At 42.3% G+C, this 21,832-nt stretch overlaps 2 protein-coding genes and 1 non-coding gene across 3 annotated transcripts; all 3 read left to right on the forward strand.

Moving 5' to 3' along the window:
- Nucleotides 1-312: 312 nt before the first annotated feature.
- Nucleotides 313-384, forward strand: trnap-ugg (transfer RNA proline (anticodon UGG)). The gene has a single exon. It is a non-coding gene; the product is annotated as a tRNA-Pro (tRNA).
- Nucleotides 385-5,841: 5,457 nt separating this feature from the next.
- gstp1.2 (glutathione S-transferase pi 1.2) lies at nt 5,842-9,558 on the forward strand. Its single transcript, XM_018759568.2, has 7 exons — nt 5,842-5,983; nt 7,161-7,196; nt 7,390-7,496; nt 7,892-7,979; nt 8,309-8,412; nt 8,584-8,685; nt 9,202-9,558. Coding segments are annotated over exons 1-7 (627 nt in total). The 5' UTR covers nt 5,842-5,982; the 3' UTR covers nt 9,391-9,558.
- Nucleotides 9,559-9,916: 358 nt separating this feature from the next.
- Nucleotides 9,917-18,757, forward strand: fnta (farnesyltransferase, CAAX box, subunit alpha). Its single transcript, XM_018759576.1, has 9 exons — nt 9,917-10,102; nt 10,594-10,679; nt 11,547-11,661; nt 12,938-13,042; nt 13,186-13,312; nt 14,920-15,068; nt 15,281-15,343; nt 16,357-16,528; nt 18,123-18,757. Exons 1-9 carry the CDS (start codon nt 9,969-9,971, stop codon nt 18,270-18,272), a joined length of 1,101 nt encoding a protein of 366 aa, XP_018615092.1. The 5' UTR covers nt 9,917-9,968; the 3' UTR covers nt 18,273-18,757.
- Nucleotides 18,758-21,832: the final 3,075 nt, after the last annotated feature.

Raw genomic sequence — 21,832 nt, forward strand, 5'->3', positions numbered from 1 at the left:
GTAGGTCATTCTTTAAGCTAGTGTAATTATTTAAAATCAAATCTAGTTAGCACACATGTGGACCATACCTTAACACCGGTACATAATTTCATTTAAGTTTGCATCAGTGCTGATCCTCATTCTATGGTACCTGTTCTTAAATTGGGTTTTTAAAGCCTTTCTGCCCTGCGCGCGGTTTGTATGTTAACAGGAAGTCCTGTCAACGTACAGCCACTAGGGGGCACCACACGTTGACCTGAGGGCTGTCCCTGTAGATGTGCCAACATGGCCTGCAGGGACACAGTGTGCAGAACAGGATCTGGCCCTGCATGTGGCTCGTTGGTCTAGGGGTATGATTCTCGCTTTGGGTGCGAGAGGTCCCGGGTTCAAATCCCGGACGAGCCCGGCTCTTTTCATTTGCTATTTAAATTGAAAAAGCAGCTTTAACACCCCTACTGAAGCTCCTGAGAGTTGCTTACACCAAAAACTACTGTGGAGGAATGTCCTGAAAGGCCCACTCCACAGATGTCATTGATGCAGCTTTCTCCTCACTTTTTGGGGCTGAACTTCCACAGGCCCTTTGGGTGAAATAGCACTGCTGCTAAAAGTAAGAGAAAATACCTCATTTATAAAAGTAGAGTTACTGACATATTTCCATATTTTTGGAATTACAGTTCATCCACAAAGCAGATGAGCCATGCTGAGAAACATATAAGAATCAATACGATGCAAAAATGTCTATATGACTTTCACTCACAGTCTGAAACTGCTTGTCCCAAGTGGGGTCGCGGGGAGCCGGAGCTAAACCCGGCAACACGGGGCAAAGAGCTGGAGGGGGAGGGGGCACACCCAGGACGGGACGCCAGTCCGTCGCAAGGCACCCCAAGCGGGATTCAAACCCCAGACCCACCGGAGAGCAGGACCCGGTCCAACCCACTGCACCACCGCACCCCCCTCTATGAGTCACATTTTATTTTAATTTTATAATTCATCTATTTGTGCACAGACTTTATCTAAATTACACCAAAGTCTAAATTACTTGACACCTGTATAGTTTATAGTTTCTTATAAATGTCTGCACTCACTTCCCCAACTTCACTGTACTCTTTCTCCTAAATCCTCCATTTCACACATTGAATCGCTGATATATTAAAGATTTTAAACTGCAGGAGAGTTAATAATACATCAGAATGAGAAGAACCAGTCGGTGTGGTCGGCTGGTATTCAGATTTTTTTTTTTTTTAATCATGGCATTGATGTCAGAGGCCTCACTGTGTCCTAATGTGTGTATTTATTACACACACACTTCCTAGCAAAGGAACTGTGGTTTTCTGCACACATCATGCCGCATATCAGATGAACACCATAGCAGGAGGTGGACAAAGCCAAAGCTGATACCGATACGGCTGATACTGATAATATGATACTCCCTGCATCTCAGATACACTTCTTGGCTCTGTGCTCTGGATTAGTTGCAGCTGCACATGTGGTAAAAACAAGGTACAGTGAAAATTAAGGGACGGCTCACCTCCCTGACATGAGCTAGTATCGTGTGAAGGTCATACATAATGTAAATACTGTTTCACAGTGTGCTGTAAAATAATAATTTCCTTATTGAGGTACATGCCAAAATAGATTAGGCAATATGAGGAATGTCGTGGAAGCATATTTTATATATAAATATCATTAACAGCAACCTCTTCTTGACTGCTGTCCTTATAGCAGCAAATGTTGGCTTTTATTTATTCAGTTTGGCCTGATAAGCATCGGATACCTCAGTCTTGAAAATATTCTTTCAGTTCCTTTTGTGCTTGTTTTTCACCCTCGGAATGTAGACTGTTGTCTGACATTTTCTCCAATTTCGAGTGCCAGTCTGTTGCAAAACCTTTCCTTTAAGGTCTGGGTGCGGTCGGTCGTACTGCGCTCTGTGTCTGAGGTCACGTTCTCACACACTGGTTCCGCAGCAAACAAACGGCTCCAACAGCAGCACACACACACACACACTTTCGGAACCGCTTATCCCATATGGGGTCGCGGGGAACCAGAGCCTACCCGGCAGCTCAGGGCGGAGGGGACACACCCAGGATGGGACGCCAGTCTGTCGCAAGGCACCCCAAGCAGGACTCGAACCCCAGGCCCACCAGAGAGGAGGACCTGGTCCAACCCACCGCGCCCCCGTGCCCCCCACCTCCAACAGCAGCAAAGTTTTTGAATTAGTGGAGCAAATCTGTGCTGTCTTTCATTTAGAGCAAAAACAAAAACACACGTCAATAACAAAGTCATTAACACGACTTGAGAAGAAGGGCGGTAAAATTAAGGCAATTATTGCTTAGACAAAACAAAAATAACAACGAGAAGGAATATGACACTAAAAAGGAAAAAGAACAGGGTCCATGGCACATTACAACTTAAGTGCTGCAGGTAGTGGCTGGTGTTACCATGCAATGAAAAGATCCGGGTTCGAGTCAACTTCCTACTGCAGCGTCCTTGATTGAGGTACTTGCTGTGAACTGATACAATAAAAATTACCCAGCTGTATGAATGGGTAAATAGCTGAATGTACAAACCAAACACTGTAAGTGACCTTGAGGAAAAGATTTAAACAGTTTTCAGAATCATGTTTTGACTGTACACTGCTATTAAGTATAATTTTAAAATGTACTCATTCTACTAAGGCTCATACTACTTTTATCAACATTGTATCATAAAAATATATTTAACAGCGTGCACAAGCATGACTCCTATGTAGAGCCACACCTTTTGTAGCTCTGCAGGTGCACCACTGTTGATTTACACGCAAAATGTTCTGCAGGATCATTTTAAACCCCATTTCTGCAAGAATGATGACATACTGTCAAGCCTTGTTAAGTCAACAGATGCCTGCCTAGATACACAGCAATAAATCAGCGCAACCTCTCGCTTTTGGATGAATTTGCCTGGATAGTTTCTAAACATTCATCATTGCACGATGGGAGAAAACTCTGCCTGAAAAATGAACAGCTCAAGTAAAGCTTTTCATTTCAACCCTCTACAGACAGGAAGCTCACACGCTCACTTTTTGGGAACCTGCACAAAGTAAGTGAACAATTACATAGGATGAAACCACTTAAGAGCATACAACATGTTAACAGGTTGTCTTTGTTGCTTTGTGGGCATTGTAATTTGATAAAATTTAAGGCTGCTTAAAATATTTAAATTAAACCATTTTAGAAATCAGTTTAAGACACAGGTTTCGGTCCAATCCATGCACTTATAACTGCATGGCCATTTACTGCTTTTCCCAGGACTCTAGAAAAGACGCCTACATCGAGTGTCTTTCCAAAGACTTCTCCCAATACATGGGGATCCTCGCTTGCAATAAAGGGGGCTTCCTTGTTGGCGACAAGGTACCAGCCTCCTCACTCTGCAGGCTCGATAAAGTGTGTTTACAACTGCCCGATAAGCACTGCCCTATAACTCTGGTCAATAGGGCATTAGGGACCGAGTTGACCACAAGGGAACACTTGGACCTCTCAAAGTTAAGGGACTGTGCTCTTCGCCCCGGCAGATCTCCTGGTCTTCTGAAAGTGCTGCTGGTCCACCAGGTCCTCAGCCACTCTTGCCTACATGGAGTGACTGATGACTCGGACTGGCCTCAGCGCCTGCTTCCAGATCCAGCATACAACAAAAGGCCTATAAATGCCAAAGGGAAGCAATGAACAGCCTACACACAGCACTGAGCAGTTATGACATTTCAAATAAATTTGGTGTCATACTGATTATTTCTCAGGGGGGTGTGGTGGCACAGTGGTGCAGTGGGTCCTGTTCTCCGGTGGGTCTTGGTTGGGGTGCCTTGCGACGGACTGGCATCCCGTCCTGGGTGCGTCCAGTCCCCCTCCAGCCTTACGCCGTGTCTTGCCGGTTTACGCTCCGGCTCCCCGTGACCCCATACGGGATAAGCGGTTCAGACAATGTGTGTGTGATTATTTCTCTGTTCTGAATGAATTTTCCAGCTATAGACATGTTCCTTTGATGCATAATAAGTTTGCAGAAATTTTTCACTAGCAGATACAATTGCCTGAAGTTCTGCTACAGCATCTCTTTATTTAAGAAAACAAGAAGACTGGTGTATTGATCCCCACCCCAAAAAAGTTCTTTAAACCCATACACACAACTGACCAGAAACCATGCTTCAACCCTCTCTCAGCCAAACACTTGTCTTTAATTTACACCTGGGTGTGGACCTTGAAGTGATTCCATGGCACATTCATATGAAAATGCAGCTAAACACATGTGGGGTAGTAGGTGGCATAGTAGTGAATCAAACTGCCTATATAAACAAATATATACATAAATAGATGATTGTAAGTGCACCATGTAATGTGGGTCCCAATCAGTGTGTGGAGTTTGCATGTTCTCCATGTGTCCGTGTAGGTTTCCTCTCACAGTCCAAAGGTATATGGGGGAAGAAGACAATGGTAAACCACTTCCAAAGCCTCCCTTGCTGTGCAAAGCATGTAAGTGGAGGCCAAGAGTGGACCTGGTGGCGCTTACCTCACCCTAGGCTTGTATGCAAACTTAGAAGTCATATTGGAGAAAAACAACAGCTAAATCACTAAGCACTAAGAATAAACACTTACTATTACAATACAACTTTTAACCAAAAGCTGTGGAATGTTTTAAAATAAAGGCACCTGTTGGCACAACACAATGAATGAATACTTGAAAATGATCCCTCTCAATGCCTCATTCCTGCAGAGGACGAGAAGTGCTAATGAGTGGGTTCAAATGTTCGGTGAACGACCAATAAGATTCCACATATTCGGTAATCGGCCAGTAAGATTCCACATGTTCGGTAATCGACCAATAAGATTCCACATATTCGGTAATCGGCCAGTGAGATTCCACATGTTCGGTTTGTGACGAATGAGAGTGCCGCTTACATCCACCGTTTATGGAAGCATAAATACTTGTAGCGAAAATGGAAGAAGCAAAGAAAACATACAAAAAAAGCAAAGAAAGAACATCGTTTGAAACAAAAATAAAATGATAATTTATGGTTTCGACTGATAAGACATATTATTGTTATGCTTATTAATTAATTAGTCGATGTACTGTTTCTTCAGTTTAATTTTTAATATTTCATGTCCTTTAGTTTAATAATTAATACATTACTTGTTCCACTGTTCCTCAATAGTTTATGACTTCGGGCAGTGGCGTCACCCCCCCCTGTCCCACGCCGGACCTCCTCCCGTACAAGATCGTATGTTTTTTTGTACTAATATTAGTCGTAAATTGTAATTTCCCTATATCACAGAATGTAATGGCAGTAGTAGTGACATAAACTAGCAAAATTTAAATTACACCTTTAAATTACAATATCAATGATACGCACAGCCTAAATTTATTTAGTTTCATGGTTAAAGCAAAAATTCGATAAGAAAACAAGAATTCGAAGTAAAAACCTTTAAGAAGCAAATAAAAATTATGTTTATTTTAACGCTATTCTAAGTTCACAAATACTAATTACCACAATATTGTCGCTACAACACCAGAAAATTGGACAAAATCTGCGACTACAAAAACACGTGATTCGAAGCGTCACTGTAATTGGGTAATAACGAGAGCTCTGAGCGGAGCGTATTAGAGGGTTCAGAAAGTAAATAATTAGCGCAGAGCTATAGCCTTGTAGCTATATTGATACATGTGAGCTGGTCTTACGATAAATGTTTTTGTTGTTATAACCAATACAATTTTATTTTATAAAAAATAAGAAATTTCTGCTGAAACACTGCACAAAAATTTTATCGACAGTCATTTTGGTGTCGTCACCCCCCCCCCCCCGGTTGGCGTGACCCTGTGCGGTCCAGACCCCGCTAGTGACGCAACTGACCTCGGGGCAACATTCCCGCGGTCGAAGGGGGAGTTGCGCGCGCGCTACCGCTCTCTTATAAATCTTACAGTTCAGGGACTGCCTCGCGCACTTCGTATGAGCGCTCGGAAGAGGTACTTGCAAGATTTGAGAGTAAGTTATGTAACGCATGTGTCGATTTAATGGTGCATGCGTGGTTTTCGAACATTAAGTATTTATCATTATGTATGTGTTTATTTCAACAACGAATTCCTTCAAGTTCGTCCTTACAGACAAGAGGTCCTCATCCAACGTTTATGCCGAGCGGCGAGTAACGGGTACTGCGAGTTATGTAAGCAGTAAGGTATTTAAAAAAAAAAAAAAAAGACGTTTTAGTCGCTATTTTTAATGCCTTCGACGTTGTTTTTGTCGAAGTAATGGCGGTTTAACTGGTAGCGGACCCGGCGTTGCGAGCATTGTAGTAAAGTTAAAACGGGAGTTCTCTCTAACTAGTCTAGTACTCCTTATATAAAAAAAGTTTACTCTCTAAACACTGCTGGTGTTGTTACGCCAGCACTGCAGGAGCGTCATAAATCTCGTGTTTCACGCGTCGCTACTCTGCTGCATCGACTCGAGGCTGTAAGAAGTTACAGTATAATTTTTATACCACGATAAAAGTACGCTAACCAGGTGTTTATTTAATCATGATTATCAAGTATTATGTACATTGTAAGTGTATGGGCGGTGCCGGTGGTGGCCGGGTCCCGCTGTGTGTGGCGGGTCTTGGGTTCGAGTCCCGCTTGGGGTGCCTTGCTAATGCTTGCGACTGGACTGGCGTCCCGTCCTGGGTGCGTCCCCTCCCCCTCCGGCTTTACGCCCCGTGTTGCCGGCTTAGGATCCGGCTCGCCGCGACCCCGCTCGGACAAGTCAATAATAAGTTGGCCTTATTGTTGCAGAACTGTGCCGCAGTAGAGGGAAAGGGCACAAACGGGCCAGTGGCAAAGTTCTTCTCGTGCCTCTGCATGTTTGTTAGGCAATCTTGTGTGATTTGAGTGACGCTCCCAATATTGGTGCCCATCGTACGGAGCGCACTGAGGGTGGATTGCAGCTGTGTGTTTGCGCCAAAAGGTTTGTTGACCTCCATCTGGGATTTTCAGAGCCATCTTTGCAGACTTGGCGCCGCTTCGATGGAGGGTTTGCGATCGAAACAAGGGTGAAACGCTGCAAGTTGGGACACCGGTGCTTCTGAATGAATCTGAATGCCGCGATCGGTAACATGCCACATATGTTCACCTTCAATCCACAGTAATTTTTTGTGTTTTCTTTCCCCTCCCTCTTTCTTTCACTGCAGTGCCTCCATACATCATCACATACTTTCCCGTTCGAGGTGGGTGATGACGTCAAATAATTGTGATCTGAGCAACTATTTTAATCTGTGGCTATAGCAAAAGCCCTTGTGTTTAAAGCAGTACAAGTACAAATGTTTGTTTGCATGCTTTGCTTGCTTCATTTCCACCCTCCGCCGCTTTACCTGGATACTTGCACGCCTCGACGGTACGGTCACCGCAGTGTGTTTGCAGGGCGATGCGGTGCCATGAGGATCTTGATGGCGGATCAGGGTGTGGAATGGAAAGAGAAAGTGGTGGTCTTTGACGAGTGGATGAAGGGCGACCTGAAAGCCACCTGTGTGGGTAGAAACGCTGAATTAGTCCCCCTTTGTCGAGCCGCAACGTTCAGTGTCGTTTTATGAGATCACTTAAAAGCACAAATACATTTTAGAGCGTATTAGAGCATATCTGAAATAAGAACACTGATCCCTGCCAGGGGGCTGTTTTCTTTTTAAATTGCACTGGCATTTGATCATTTTGGCAGCAATGAAACATGAGTATAAATTATAGCCACAAGAAATGTAGTTTGCTTCATAATTTATTTTTCAGTACACGGGAACCAGAATTCTAGAGATCTTAAAATGGGTGTTGCTCATATTTGCTGTAACCCAGCTTATAGGGCCATAAATTTGTGATGCTTAATTTATTGAAATAAAGATATGAGAGTTATAGTGAGAATTATTGTTTATTGCAGGTTTTTGGACAGCTGCCCAAATTTGAAGATGGAGACTTGGTTTTGTATCAGTCCAATGCCATACTAAGACACCTGGGTCGTAAACATGGTGATTTTTTTTTTTTAAAAAGAGAACTTTCTGGTTTTATGTATTACCACTATCTGTCTGGTTATAAGAGGCAAATTTCCCCAAAAAAGTCTTCTATTAGAAGGCAGAAATTCCTGTCAGTATTCACAAAGTACTCTGTTCTAAAAGACCTAGAGTATTCCTGTACAAATGAAAAAACAATTACACATTCAGTTTACTCGTAAGATCAGTTGCACTTGTGCCAAAGTAAAATTTGAGAAAATCATCAGCATGCCTCATTGTTGATGTCTGTATCTGCTTGGAATTATGTTCAAGTAAAGGGGAATAAAAAAAAAAAAAAACATTTACAGAGGCTGCTGGGAGTGATGACAAAGAGGCGGCTCTTATTGACATGATGAACGATGGTGTTGAGGACCTTCGACTAAAATACATTAAACTCATCTACCAGGATTATGTAAGTACAGGATTAAATGACATGGACGTCAGCGAGTGTTGATTTGCAATTTCACATCAGTAATCTTTTCATTTTGTGTGCTTCAAACAGGCATTCTCTTCGCATTTTTTTTATTTTTCCCCTTCCCCTGATGGAGGTAATCGTACTGATCCATTCCTTTATCATTGGTAGGATACTGGTAAGGACCAGTACATCAAAGACCTGCCTGGGCACCTGTCAAAGTTCGAGGCTGTCCTGGCTAAAAACAAGAGCGGTTTTCTCATTGGGGGCAAGGTAGTTAGCCTTTCTGTTTCAAACAAAGCAGTTATTTGACATTTTAAAATCATTTTTGGGAAGAAACAAAAAAACATGGTGATATAAACTCATGCGTATGTCAAGCACCTTACAGTTTATACATTGAAAGTATTAACAATAACTGAGTATATGTGGTTAACTTTCACTGTTGCTTGGAGAAGCCTTAAATAAATGGTCTACTGCTCTAAATATATTTGTGTACAGAATCAAATCAATGGGCAATTCTGTTATGGCTCAAAGACAATATTTTAAAATAATACCTTCTATTTTCAGATAATACATTAATACTGACATCCTATGCTTGTATGAAAACCACTTTGATTCCCAGACTGCAGTTCATAAGGCAGTGGTTAAGGATAGACTGGCCTCAGAACTGCAGCAGTAAAAGATATCCAGCTTCATACATGGTTCAGTTGTGACTTGTGTTTTATGCAAATATCGGGTAAGCAATGTAGGAGTAGTTAATTAACAACACCACGTTTCTGCACTTCTAAGATTTCCTTTGCAGATTACAGTCTCTTTGAAGTGCTGCTGAACCACCTGGTTCTCTGCTCTTCCTGCCTGGACACCTTTCCAGCGCTGAAAAGCTTTGTGGAAAGTATGAGCGCTCGTCCCGGAATTAAAGCCTTCCTGGATTCTGACGCCTACAAGAAACTGCCCATCAATGGCAACGGAAAGCAGTGATCAGCCTTCACGTAGATTTCACCTCAAGACTGTGCATTTGTTTATTAGTCCATCAGTTACAGCTACTTTTTGAGTCTGTTCTGCCGCTTTTTATGTTTCTGACATACTTTCACTTCTTGTATGAAAGACAACCCTTGTTTGTTAAAATAAATTGTACTTGAAGGTAAACTAGTTCTTTTCTGGGTCTTCTGTGCAATGTGGCTTAATGTGGGAATTGGAGATTTTGGGAGGAAAAGCAAAGGCAATAATGTACCCATTAATACTCAAAGTAGAGAAAATGTCAAGTAAATGGATACAGATGTATGCGAATGCTGAATGTTTAAATAGAAAGCATTAATTTTATTCACTGACAGAGCTGATTTTCAATGGACTTTCTGGTAGCTTAACCATTGACAACCAACGTTCCAGTAACGTTGTTTCCTGGTACGACAACTGAGACTGTTACACCACATTGTGCCTCGAGAAATGATTCGCAGAAAATAGTGGAAGTGACGTACACGTTGCTCCCTATTATCTGTCCCACATCCGCTTGTGTACAAGTAAGAGAAGTCGCTGCGGGGTAGGAAGTGTAGTGCGAGATGTCGGTAGAAGAAACGTCCGCAGAAGTGTCTGGAGGGCAGGAGGAGTTTAGAGAGAAAGAGGAGACCGATGGCGAGCCGGAACTCGAGTTTTATGGAGAAGGTCAGTCAAAAGGAGGATATGTCTTTTACAGGTGGGTGAGAACGGGCGGCGCTGCAGCCTGCTGATTCAGAAACTCTAGCACACAGTGTCACACCGAGTGTGTATACATATATTTTAATAGCTTTATTTTACAGTAGTTGCTTAAGTAAGGTTTGTTCCATTAAAAGACAACATTGTTCTGTCAAATGCGTTTCTTCTGTCCCGGGCCGAGTCTGTTATCTCATCTTTGACTTGTGCTCCAGTCAGTCACTGTCAGTGAGTTGACGAAACTCGTGGAAACGACGTGATCATTAAATAGATGAGTATCATATAACCTTGGAGGAAACTCAGTGTCCTGACTACTATCCCTCTTGTTGAAGCTATTTCTTTAATTAATCTTTTTTAAACCTTAAGAATAGCTACTGAATCAGGTTCTTTACATTAATTGTATATTGTGGGGTACATGATCATCATTGATGTTTATCAGACTCCTCACACCAGAAAGACACTGAACTGTAAACCGTTAAAATCTCATCATTTCAGAGACCGAAAGGAATGGGCAGACATTGAACCTGTTCCCCAGGATGATGGCCCCAGTCCCGTGGTGAAGATCGCGTATTCGGAAAAGTGTACGAGTTCCACCTTCCAGCCATTACACCGTGTGGAGTTACGCTGACGCTTGTGCTATGTGTACCCCGTGCGTGGTGCAACTCCTTTTGTCTTTCACCACTATTGTGGGCATATAACAGAAGTGTGGAAGGCTCTCCTGCTTAGCACAATTATTTTTCTGTCAGTGCCTATTTGGTATTAATATGATTGCTTATTCATTCGTTGTTGATAACGGTTTGTCTTTATGTAGCATCGCAATGGTCTAGAACCTATGCCAGAAGCATATGGTGGGAGGCAGGGTACACCCCTGATGGGATGCCAGTCCATTGCATGGCAACCACAGACCCACATGCACTATCTAAGGCTAATTTAGTCACCGGTCCGTCTGAAACGCATATCTTTGGTCTTTGATAGGAAACTGGAATGTCAGAAACCCACCTGAATATGTGGAGAACATACAAACTCCTAACAGACTGGACAAGATTCAAACCCATAGCTAAACAAACATCCAAGGAGCTGTGAGGCACCGATGCTACTGCTGTACTACCGTGCCACCCTATTATTATTAAGTTTGTTTGGCTAACACTTTCATCTAGTGTAACTTAGTTTCACCCATTTGTAGATCAAGGGATTATTGTTTCAGCAGTTCAGGTCAGGTCACTGTCAAGAGTACAACAGCAGGGCCCCTCTTGTGACCCAGCAAATATGAGGTTATAAATTCTGCTTTTCACAGCTACTCTATATCCTCTGGTCATGAGGTTTATTTGCTTATTAGAATATGATTTTTAGTATTGACTATAATGTTCAGGTCTGGCTGTCATAGTTGTGTTTTTTACATACCACAGCGGTTTTCCTCGTTTAACGAGTACCTTCCCCTGCTCTCGCAGTCACAGATGTGTACAACTACTTCCGAGCCGTGCTGAAGAATGATGAAAAAAGTGAAAGAGCGTTCAGCCTGACAGCAGAAGCAATAGAACTAAATGCTGCAAATTACACAGTATGGTAAGAATGTGGAAGATTGTTCATTGAGCTATAAAGAAACTTCTAAGCATTGTGAGATTTCTTTGTGTAAATTGTTGTTTCTGGGGCATTTGTTTTGAACTTTATGTTGGTGAGTCATATACATAAAATATGGGAAGTTTGAAGCCTGCAAACTGGTATAATTTGAAAATCTACTTTCTGGTTCATAAGCAGAAGCAAACATTACAGTTTTGTCAGCTGAAGAATGCCAGGTAGTTGGGGGAGGTTAAACAAAAACAACATCTAGTGAAGAATTCCTATTTTGTCAACGATCTGATTGATACCCGTGACAAAAGACCAAAACTCATCAGAATGTCATTTATAAATGTATACGGTGCTGCCCCAGTTAAAAGGACAATATTTAATATTTGGTGGTGGATAATAAAAAAAAAAACCTCTTATTGAGATAAACCACAAGTTATCTATACTGTGCATACTGTATATAATGATTAAATAACATCTATACTCTTAGTTAGATGGACACAGCAGAGATAATTTTAAATAGTACATTTAAATTTATTTATTTAGCAGTCGCTTTTCTCCAAAGCGACTTCCAGTGAACTTCATGTAGTGTTATCAGCCCATACGCCTTATTCATCAAGGTGACTTACACTGCTAGATAAACTTCTTACAGTGGCTCCACTCATCCATACAAATAGTAATACTTAGCAACTGAATATGAGCAGAGCCTGGCTCTTCATTTGTGCAACAGTGCCTTCTACATTTTTGATATTTAGGAGACACTTTTCTCCAAAGGGACATACAAAGAATACTACATGGTATTTAGTTATCCCCTTTATTCAAGGTGACTTGCTAATGGAATGCAATGGTAGATACTTTACTCCCTATAGTCGTTCACCTATCTAAACACCAGAGCTATGTTGACAGACACAGACAGCAAGGGCAAATTAGTTACAAAGTTGCCTGTAACACATATCTTTGGACTGTGATAGGAAACCAGAGCACACAGAGGAAACCCACATGAACACGTGGAGAGCATACAAACTCCATACAAGATTGAGTGGGAATCAAACATCCTGGTGCACAGCCCAGGTGCTAGAAGACATCAGCACTATTCACGCATCAGCCATGCTGCCAGCACCCAAACATCACACCCAAACTGCTAGACAACATTTTAACTTCATATTTTAGACTATGGCAGAATAGAACTAAAACTTTTCCCATGTGGAGAGATGTATGAAAGGGTATTCATCCACAATGATGTAATTTCTCATCTCACTCTTCATCAACCTCAAAGGCACTACCGCCGAGTCTTGCTGCAGGCTCTGCACAAAGACTTACGAGAGGAGATGAAGTACATCACAGCTATCATTGAGGACCAGCCTAAGAACTACCAAGTATGGTAAGTGGCAATAAGCTGCCATTGTCCCGAAATAGTCAAGGTCATTGTGGTTTCACTACTTTGGTTACCAATGGTGCTAAAGTTAACACAGATAGATGTGATGCGTTTGCTCATGGATATCTCTTTTCGCCATGCCCCCCCAGGCACCACAGGCGCATGGTGGTAGAGTGGCTGAACGACCCCTCTGAGGAACTAGACTTCATTGCAGACATCCTCAGCCAGGATGCCAAGAACTACCATGCCTGGCAGCACCGACAGTGGGTCATCCAGGTAGTGATCCCCATCAGTTGGTTATAAAGCAGCTACGGGAGTGTAGCCATGTGCCAGGCAGTAGCACAGTGGCAAAAGAAATAGTCCTACCCTAGAGGGAGCGGTAAGAAGTCTCATGAGGTTACCAGCTGTTGTACCTGTGCGGGGCACTTAACTGGAATTGTGCTGTGAAAGTATCCAGCTGGACTTAATGCAGCACAGATACAGACTGAGTAGACTGGTTCCTCACCTTGCAAACACAAATGGGACTTGAACTCTGTAATTTATGTTTGTTAATGCAAAGTCACTTTTACAGCTCAGTCAGCCAATAAAAGCTTAATAATACAAAGGTCCCTTCATTAATTCATAGGTTAGACTCTGTAAAAAAAAAAAAAAAAAAAAAAACTCAGATAAAACTATAATTAAAAAATACTGGCTTCCACAAAAATTCTGTCATTAAATACAAGTACCGCTGGATATTCATAACACTAGGAGCTAGTATGATTATCATAGTCTTCTAGCATTAAGCATGTATACTGTGTCTATATATATATTTTTAAACAAATGATCATATTCAGTGATTTTGTACTTTGGTACCATTATTTATGTTTTAGAGTTCTCTTCCCTCATACCTCCTGCCTTCACAGCAGCATTTTTTGAGCACCCATGTCTTCCCTAAACAATGCCTGTAGTAGCTGAAGTACTTTGGATTTCTCCTTCCTCATTTGGAAGGTTTTTGAATTGCATTACTAATCACGTAGCCCTAGCTGGTCAGACTGTTCCCCTTTGCCTGCCACTGCATTCTAAGTGCAAATGAGCTTTAAAAATTTAATCTCACGCGGCTACATTGGCCGGGTTGGGGGTGCCCTTTCAGTGGAAAAGTGAAATGTGAAATTTGGGGTGCGGATGATTGGCAGCGGTGCTGTGCGGGGTGAGCGGTGCTCCTGAGACTCAGCGGCCTATGTCGAATACATTACTTGGCATAGAGCCGCCGTATGCATACCAAACGTGCGTCTCTATCCCTTGGCTTTACGAGGCTCGACTTATTCTAGGCATCGTTTGGAAAAAACTGTAAGGAATGGTTTTTTTCTGTTGAACTGTGAATGATACTGTGTAACTTGTGACATGTATAATTGGGGCTTCGGTTGTAAGGAAGTATACCTGTTGGTATACACGGAATATTAATGGGGAGGCTGATGTTTTCGGCGATGATGTGAACTTGAGAGTAGACTGATGTACGCTGGTTCCTTGTGCTACAAATGGTTGAGTCATGAATTTTATAAGATGAAAACATTTTCCAGCTTTTATTGCATTTTCCTCACTTCTGTGTTTTATAGAATTTGTTGCAGAGCAACAGTAACCAATTTTTTTTTTTTTTTTTTTTTTTGCCAGACCAAAGTCATTGAATTATTTAAAATGAGTTTGCTTTTTATGTAGTTTGAAACAGCTGTAAAAGTGATTTTGGATGTACAAATGAATCAAATTACAAATAAAAATTTTGGTCCCAATTGTGTTTGTAAGCTGAGGAGCCAGTGCACTCAGTAATAGGTGGAACCAGGGGACTTGCTGTGCAGACTGATGTATTCTACTGTGATATAATCTGGGGGGGTCTTGCTGTGTTTGCCTAGGCTTATAACCTGTGGGACGGTGAACTGGAGTACGTGGAGCAGCTCCTGGAAGAAGACGTGCGGAACAACTCGGCCTGGAACCAGAGACATTTTGTGATCTCCCACACCACAGGCTACTCAGAGCCAGCAGTGCTGGACAGAGAAGTGCAGTGAGTACCAGCAAGCCTTGCTTTACCTCAGGATTTACCACACTTTACACACAAAGCTCAAGTACACATAGTCTCATTCATAATGGTTTTGTTCTACCTTGTTTTTTTTTTTTGTAGAGTGTTACTTTCACTTGTACACTGCATGGCTGCTGTCTGTTGTACAGTTATGATCCCTGACCTTGTTTTCATATACTCTGCTCTTCTCTAAACAGGTACACTATAGAACAGGTCAGAAAGGCTCCTCATAATGAAAGCGCATGGAATTATTTAAAAGGGTATGTTTTTTTTTTTGCTTTTCTCCATATCAAACTCATTGAACACTGAAGAAGTTGTGCTCACATGGCTAAGAAGCAGTTTTTGGGAACTGCAATTCTGTGTGTGGCCAGTAGAGGTCAGTCGTTTGCTGTATAACAATCAGTGTTTGCGTGGACAATTTCTTCTAGCTACAGTGAGTAGTTCTTTATTTTGGATCCACAAACTGAATAATTTTCTTTTTTGTGAGGGCTATGGTGTTTTTTTGGGATACATTCAACTGAGGCGTGAGAATTAGCCATAAGAAGCGAGATGCTTTGATTTATTCTTGTGCGTGCTGTTTCTGACGTTTTTTCTCAGCGACTTCAGTTGGATTCGTTTGACTGTTGATGTTTCACTACAAGTGTCTGGTCACCCTGCCTTCAGTACAGCTTAGAAATAATGTCACATGTTAGCAAATCATTCCCAGAAGTAACATGTGTAGAACATTAAGGCAGCTAAGAGTTAAGTAATTATCCTCTTGAGAAAATACAATCATCATTTAAGGTAATGACTCATTTATATTGTGATTCAAATGTATTGAGAGCAAACTAAAATAGCCCTAAATTCAGCTTTTAAGGATTTCTTGCAGTTTTCTTTTTTCTAATGATACGGAATCATTAGTTTGGCTGGGTTGTATTTGTAAAGTGGTATATCCATGTTGGGCCCAGTTGGAACGATGGGCCTTCCACCCACAAGTGCATTTTGCTTCACAGCCAAAGTGGTAAAGGAATTTTTTATAATGCATTTAGATCAGCATTTTAGAACAAGATTAGTCTTGGGACTCAATTTAATACATTATGGCAGTGCAGTCTTGTATGTAAGGTTAACGTATTAGTTATTTTTAATTATTTTCTGCAGCAAGTGGTGCAGTTCAGGGTTGTTGGACAACAGACTCTGCATATTTATAAGCCCTCAAGCTACACTGAATGATGGGATTTTTTTTCCTTTAAGTCCACTCTATTTACATGACATTGTTAAACTGCCACTCCTTCAGGATCCTGCAGGACCGAGGCATCTCCGCATACACGGGCCTGCTGGAGCAGGTGCAGGAGCTGCAGAAAGCCAACAGCTCACCCTATTTGATGGCATTTCTGGTGGACATCTATGAGGACATGTTGGAGAGTGGTGGTACCAGCCAGGAGGACACACTCAACAAGGTGATAGAGGTAAGCACCAGGAATGTCCTGTTCTGTTGCGGTGAAATATATTTGTAGGGAAGACCTAGGCCTTGAACTGTAGTTCACTACAGGTTGATCTAAAGCACTGAACATGGTGGCTGAGAGGGGTGCTACCAACTGTGCAATGGAAGGGGCTGTAGTTGCTCTGCAGCATTTTCAGGCAGGCGTCTAGCTGGCAGGTGCATTTAGATATTGTACCATGTCCTGTCCATATGTTGAATAAACAAAACGTGTTTAGTGATTTTGCATTGAGTAGGTCTTAAGGGTAGTGGCCTTCCAGAGTCTTGATTGAGTCCTGCTGAGCTAGGCAGTCATTGTCACAGCTCGTTTCTCCTGACCCAAAGATGCTGTCGAGCTCCACTAGGCTAATTCTAACCTCACGGAAGAGTGCTTGCATTAATCATTCCCTGCCTGCATGAGAATGTCATCAATAACTTTTGGCCTGCTGCGTTCGCGTTGATGTTTGAGCGCCCTTTGGGCTCCCTCGAGGTGTTGCTGTTGCTGATACTTCAGGGCTAACGTGATGGGCTTGTAGAATGACCCAGTTAGAGCTCAGTGGTGTCAGAAAGGAGATTAGGGACTCTAATTAGGATTTACAGAAGCCCTGAAGATGAACCTCACTCTCCCTCGTAACAAGGAGGAAGATGACCTCTGGAAATCCCTGAAATCCACACTTGTGCAGGACACCCAGGTTCAGCATGGCAGCATTCAACTTCCTATTCCTCTCAGTAGAAAACATTCCAGTTTGTGGAGCTTTTAACAGTGCTAGTTTTTAAAAACAGCTACAACCTGATGGCACGGAGTACAGGAACGAATGCGACACTTCACTCAGAATTATTCAGGGAACCTTCACGTCTTATTTGAAAATGCATTCTGTGGAAAAATGAAATAGAAATGTATTCCTGCTTGTTTCAGCCTTGTCCCAGAAGCGATGGTGCACCGCTGACTAGTGCAATGCTGCCTCTGTTTTGGAGATATAAAAACTCTCCTGTACATGTTGGACTTAATTGGGTTTCTTGGGAAGACGCTTCCTTTTCCGTTGTGTTTGGGGAAACTGCTCATATGCACTTGTAATCATCAATGTGGATACTGTTACAGTTAAACACAGCAGTGCTGGAGCCCTAATAAGCCATGGCGTTGAAGTTAAGTTGCATATAAATGAAAAAGGGAAGGATGTCCTCGATTTAATGTTGAGAATGCGTGCTGCACATGCTTTGAACAGATTTGTGGAACACACTCCTTTACAGCATGGATGTTTTTCAGACAGCTGAGAGGAATCACCAAGTGCTTCTTGAATTCTCTGTCAATGGCTTAGGAGATACCATAGATTTTCTCTTTGCATTCCGCAGCTGGTTGAGCTTGAATATTTACATACTATATCTGCCTTCTACAGTGACCTTGTGGTAAAGGGGTGCTATGATGTGAATGGACAAGTGCCATTGGGCAGTTGTTGCTATTTTAAGAAAAGTCCTACTGTACGAGAAGGGAATATTCCCTTTTCTTCTGAGCAGTTAGCACTACCTGTTTGAAGATGGTTGACACCAGCTTCTCTTCTCCTCCCCACCCCTTTATGCCTCGACAGCTCTGTGAACTCCTGGCCAGGGAGAAGGACACTATCCGTCGAGAATACTGGCGCTACGTGGCCTGTTCCCTGCAAAACAAGTTTGGCACCAGTAGGGGTGCTGCTGTCCCTCCGTCTGATGAGCCCAAGGAGAAAGCCAGTGATGACTAAGGGGTGTTGCCCAGCCCACCCTGCCTCCTCTCAGCCCTGCCCTGGCCCCACTCTCGCAGTGGGAATGTAGCAAGGTGCTTTAGTATCAACTGACCCTTTGAACAGATAATGTTCCATCCTTACCACCCTGGAAATACCCTAACCACCTATGTGCTGGAAGGGGCAAACTAAAGTATTGATGATAATAAATCAACCTCTGCTCAATTCAGACAAGAAGATTTCAACAAATCCAGAGCTGTTAATCAGAAGTAACAAAATGATCAGTTTTAGCCCAGTTGCTTTAGGTTGTTGGTAGGGGGTGTCTTAAATTGAAAGGGATGCAAATGGCAGCAGGCTTTCAAACTGGTCAGAGCAAATGTCACTATTGTGGTTTCAGTTCATCCTGATCACAGACTCTAAAATAGGGCTCTAATTTATAGACCAAAATATTGTCAACCGAATGTGTAAACAAACCGCACTGCTTAGACCATGTCTTTTGTATGTTAGACCTCATTATAATGGTTTCAGATGAAACTGCTGTCTTTGTCCTTTTTTTCTCCTCAGTGTTTTGTGTCATGGTTGTGAACATGATTCTTTAAACAAAACGTCTGTCACCAAGCATGTCTTTTGGGAAGCATCTGTAATTAGGGCACTGACTGTCTCATGATGCTTTGCGAGACAATTGTAAACAAACTGCTTTTTAATTAGCAAGTGTTGCCATAATGGATCGGGAAGTGGCCGTTCAGATGTGACTGGGGATATCTGGTGTGCTTTATTGCAGTTCCAGCAGATTCCTTAAAGCTAACAACTGAACTAGTTGGAGACAAGTGCCAGTAAAATCTTGCAGTATGAATTTATAGGAAATGAAATAAATAGTTATCACTATACAAAGCTTAGGGTGTTAAAGATGTAGATTGCCCAGGGTGCTATTTGAATTTGAAATCTAAGTACTTACAGGATAACAAGCCATGTCTTTGCTGGTTAAGAGTTTAAACACTCACTGTCCTGGTTCCCACACACACTTCTCTCCCAAGAGCCGTCCCGTAGCCGCTACAGCGGAAGCGGAGACTTATGGGAAACGCTGCAGTAGACCTGGCTACAGTGATTTCAGCAGGAGCCTTATGGAGTAAGGCGTATTGCTTTTTTGACTGCAGTCATTATGCTAACGGCAAACGGAAACTCGCGCTACAGAAAACAGTTTGCTGGGAGGGTGCCAGTGTCCTAGTGAGCCGCGATTCAACACTGTACATGCCTCAAAAACAAGAATTCTCCACTTCTCTGCGCAGTGCCTGGTGGATGAGAGGCAGTGCTCTCGAGTGGTAATTGTCCATCTGTTTATCTCCTCACTACCTTTTCTGTTCTCCCAAATTTTTTTTATATTTTTCGATACTGACTTTAAGAGCAATTTTAGTGTAGGTGATACAAATGATGCCACTTGCTGCATTTATTTTTGGTCGACCTGGTAAGAATTCGAACCCTGACCACTTTGAGCCTACGTTACAGTTCTGCCCTCCCACATTTCTGCTCATCTTCACCAGAGATCGGTACAGTTTTCTGAACACGCTATGGTGGGTTCTAGGTTTGATACTGCCCAGGCCACTTAGATCTTGTGAAGCCAGTGTCTCACTATGTTCTTGAGAGAAGAGTGTTCCTGTACCCCTTCATCGAGGACTATGTCAGTGCCACACAGCTTGACAACAGCTTGGAAACAACCCTCACTGAATGAGTTCACCATTTCACTGTCTCTACACTATCAGACTTTTGCCAGTAATACCTTGTTTCTATACATTTTTAGTATAAAACACAAACAACACATAGCAAGTAGACAAAATATCAGAAACCCAAAGTAACCTTGCAATAACTAAGTTACAAATGCAGCTGCAAAAGTGAGTCATATTAGGTTGATTGGCAGTTTACAGTATGTCAGTTGTAAAGAGGTCTAACTATTAGCACTTCAGTATGAGTTTACAAAGCAGCATGATATTAGTTTGCTAGGTAACAGTTTCAAAGAGGCCAATTAGTCAGTGCCCGAATTGCAGGAACATTTTTCACAAAAAGCCTAACAAAAATGACTGCATATGCAAAACTTGCACAAATGGCAAAGAGGAGCAGTTGTCACAATTCTCCCAGACAAGGACAGACACACTTCATGGGATGGTTGCTAAATGCTCAAAAGTACAACCTCAAAAATGACCAAAACTAAATTATTTCTGTGACCCACTGTCACCAAGAACTGCATATGGTAAGCCTCATAAGGCAGGGGTTCATGGCACGGCTGCCATTCGGAAACCACTTGAATTCAATGCACAAACCCTTAAGCTGATGTAAGGAGCACCAAACCTTGAGCCCTGAGCACTGGGGACAAAAAAAAAAAAAAAAAAAAAAAAAATCATATGTTGTTTTGAGCGATCTTTCACCCCATTCCCTACATTCGAGTGGGTGTACGTTTGGAGAAAGCCAAAGGATACCGTCAATCTATAATATCTGTTGCCAGCCGTTAAACATGCTGGGGCACCCATAATGGTAAGGGCAGCCAGCTCTGAGTCATTAGGTCCAATAATTGCTTTGCCGGGTCATATAATGGCCAAATACGATGCCATTGTACAGGATGTGGAGAACCCTAAGGTGCAGACACTGTTTTCTCCTATTTTTTGATATTCCAGGATGAAAATGCCCCCTTACAAACTGGAAGAAGTCATTTCCTTTTCATGGCTTCCCGTCACCAGACAAAACATCACTGAAACTGTACGGGAAGTGTTGGACCGCAGAGTATGATGCAGATTTCCTCCGCCTTCATCCCTACTAGGCTCTTGATAATGTATTTTTAGGCATTTCTGTTCTTTTCTCCTTTTCTGTGCGTATCTGCATGCAAGAAGTGAAGATAAAGATGTCCAGGACCAAGACATAAAACAATCGACTTGGGTATTCACTTGTGAGAACGCTTATTATTTATGGATAAAAAGTACATCTTTCGTACTTTATTATTGTTCATGATGTACTAGATCTCGAGAACACCTGGCTCTTTTATCATGGCGCCGCCTAACTGAACACACCCCAATCATTAATGGGATTATGCTTCGAATAATCACTCAGGAGACGCTCGTGGATTTTGAAATTGCTTTGCATCGATCGTGCCTGAGCAGATTCTGCCCACGTGGAGGCGGAGCAGGAGGCCGTCGGCAAGGAACATTAGTAAATTCGCACTCTAATGGAGGGCCTGTTGCGCAGGTGAGAACTCGTGACTTTAGGCATTGCTTCTGGTGGCCCAGTTGCCCTTCCAGGCACCTCTTGTTAAGAAAGAAAAAAAAAAATAGGTTAACTGTGTGGTGCTCATTGAAATTCTTTAAAGAACTTTCTGGACAGAGACCTGATTGATGAGAGGAATTGCGGATAAAACACATGGCCTGTAAAAACCATAGGTGCAAAGCACTGGAAACCATAATGGATTTCTACACTTGTGTCTCGGGGCCTATATTAATTTAAGAAGCCTTCTTCGTATGAATTGCCGAAGACACTAAAGTAACAGTAGGTGTCATACTGTGATGTTAAAGCTGTATCGGTCAGTGTGCGAGTTATATAAA

This window comes from Scleropages formosus, chromosome 5 (assembly GCF_900964775.1).
Source record: "Scleropages formosus chromosome 5, fSclFor1.1, whole genome shotgun sequence".
Classification (NCBI taxonomy): Eukaryota; Metazoa; Chordata; class Actinopteri; order Osteoglossiformes; family Osteoglossidae; genus Scleropages; species Scleropages formosus.

What these genes read in the sequence shown, in the direction of transcription:
- gstp1.2 (XM_018759568.2), top strand. An exon ending in ACACCTGGGTCGTAAACATG is followed by an intron (nt 7,980 to 8,308) that starts GTGATTTTTTTT and finishes AAACATTTACAG; the next exon opens with AGGCTGCTGGGAGTGATGAC. An exon ending in GTTTTCTCATTGGGGGCAAG is followed by an intron (nt 8,686 to 9,201) that starts GTAGTTAGCCTT and finishes TGCACTTCTAAG; the next exon opens with ATTTCCTTTGCAGATTACAG.
- fnta (XM_018759576.1), top strand. Translation starts at nt 9,969, where the DNA reads ATGTCGGTAGAAGAAACGTCCGCAGAAGTGTCTGGAGGGCAGGAGGAG. An exon ending in GTGCTGGACAGAGAAGTGCA is followed by an intron (nt 15,069 to 15,280) that starts GTGAGTACCAGC and finishes TTCTCTAAACAG; the next exon opens with GTACACTATAGAACAGGTCA. An exon ending in GCATGGAATTATTTAAAAGG is followed by an intron (nt 15,344 to 16,356) that starts GTATGTTTTTTT and finishes CCACTCCTTCAG; the next exon opens with GATCCTGCAGGACCGAGGCA.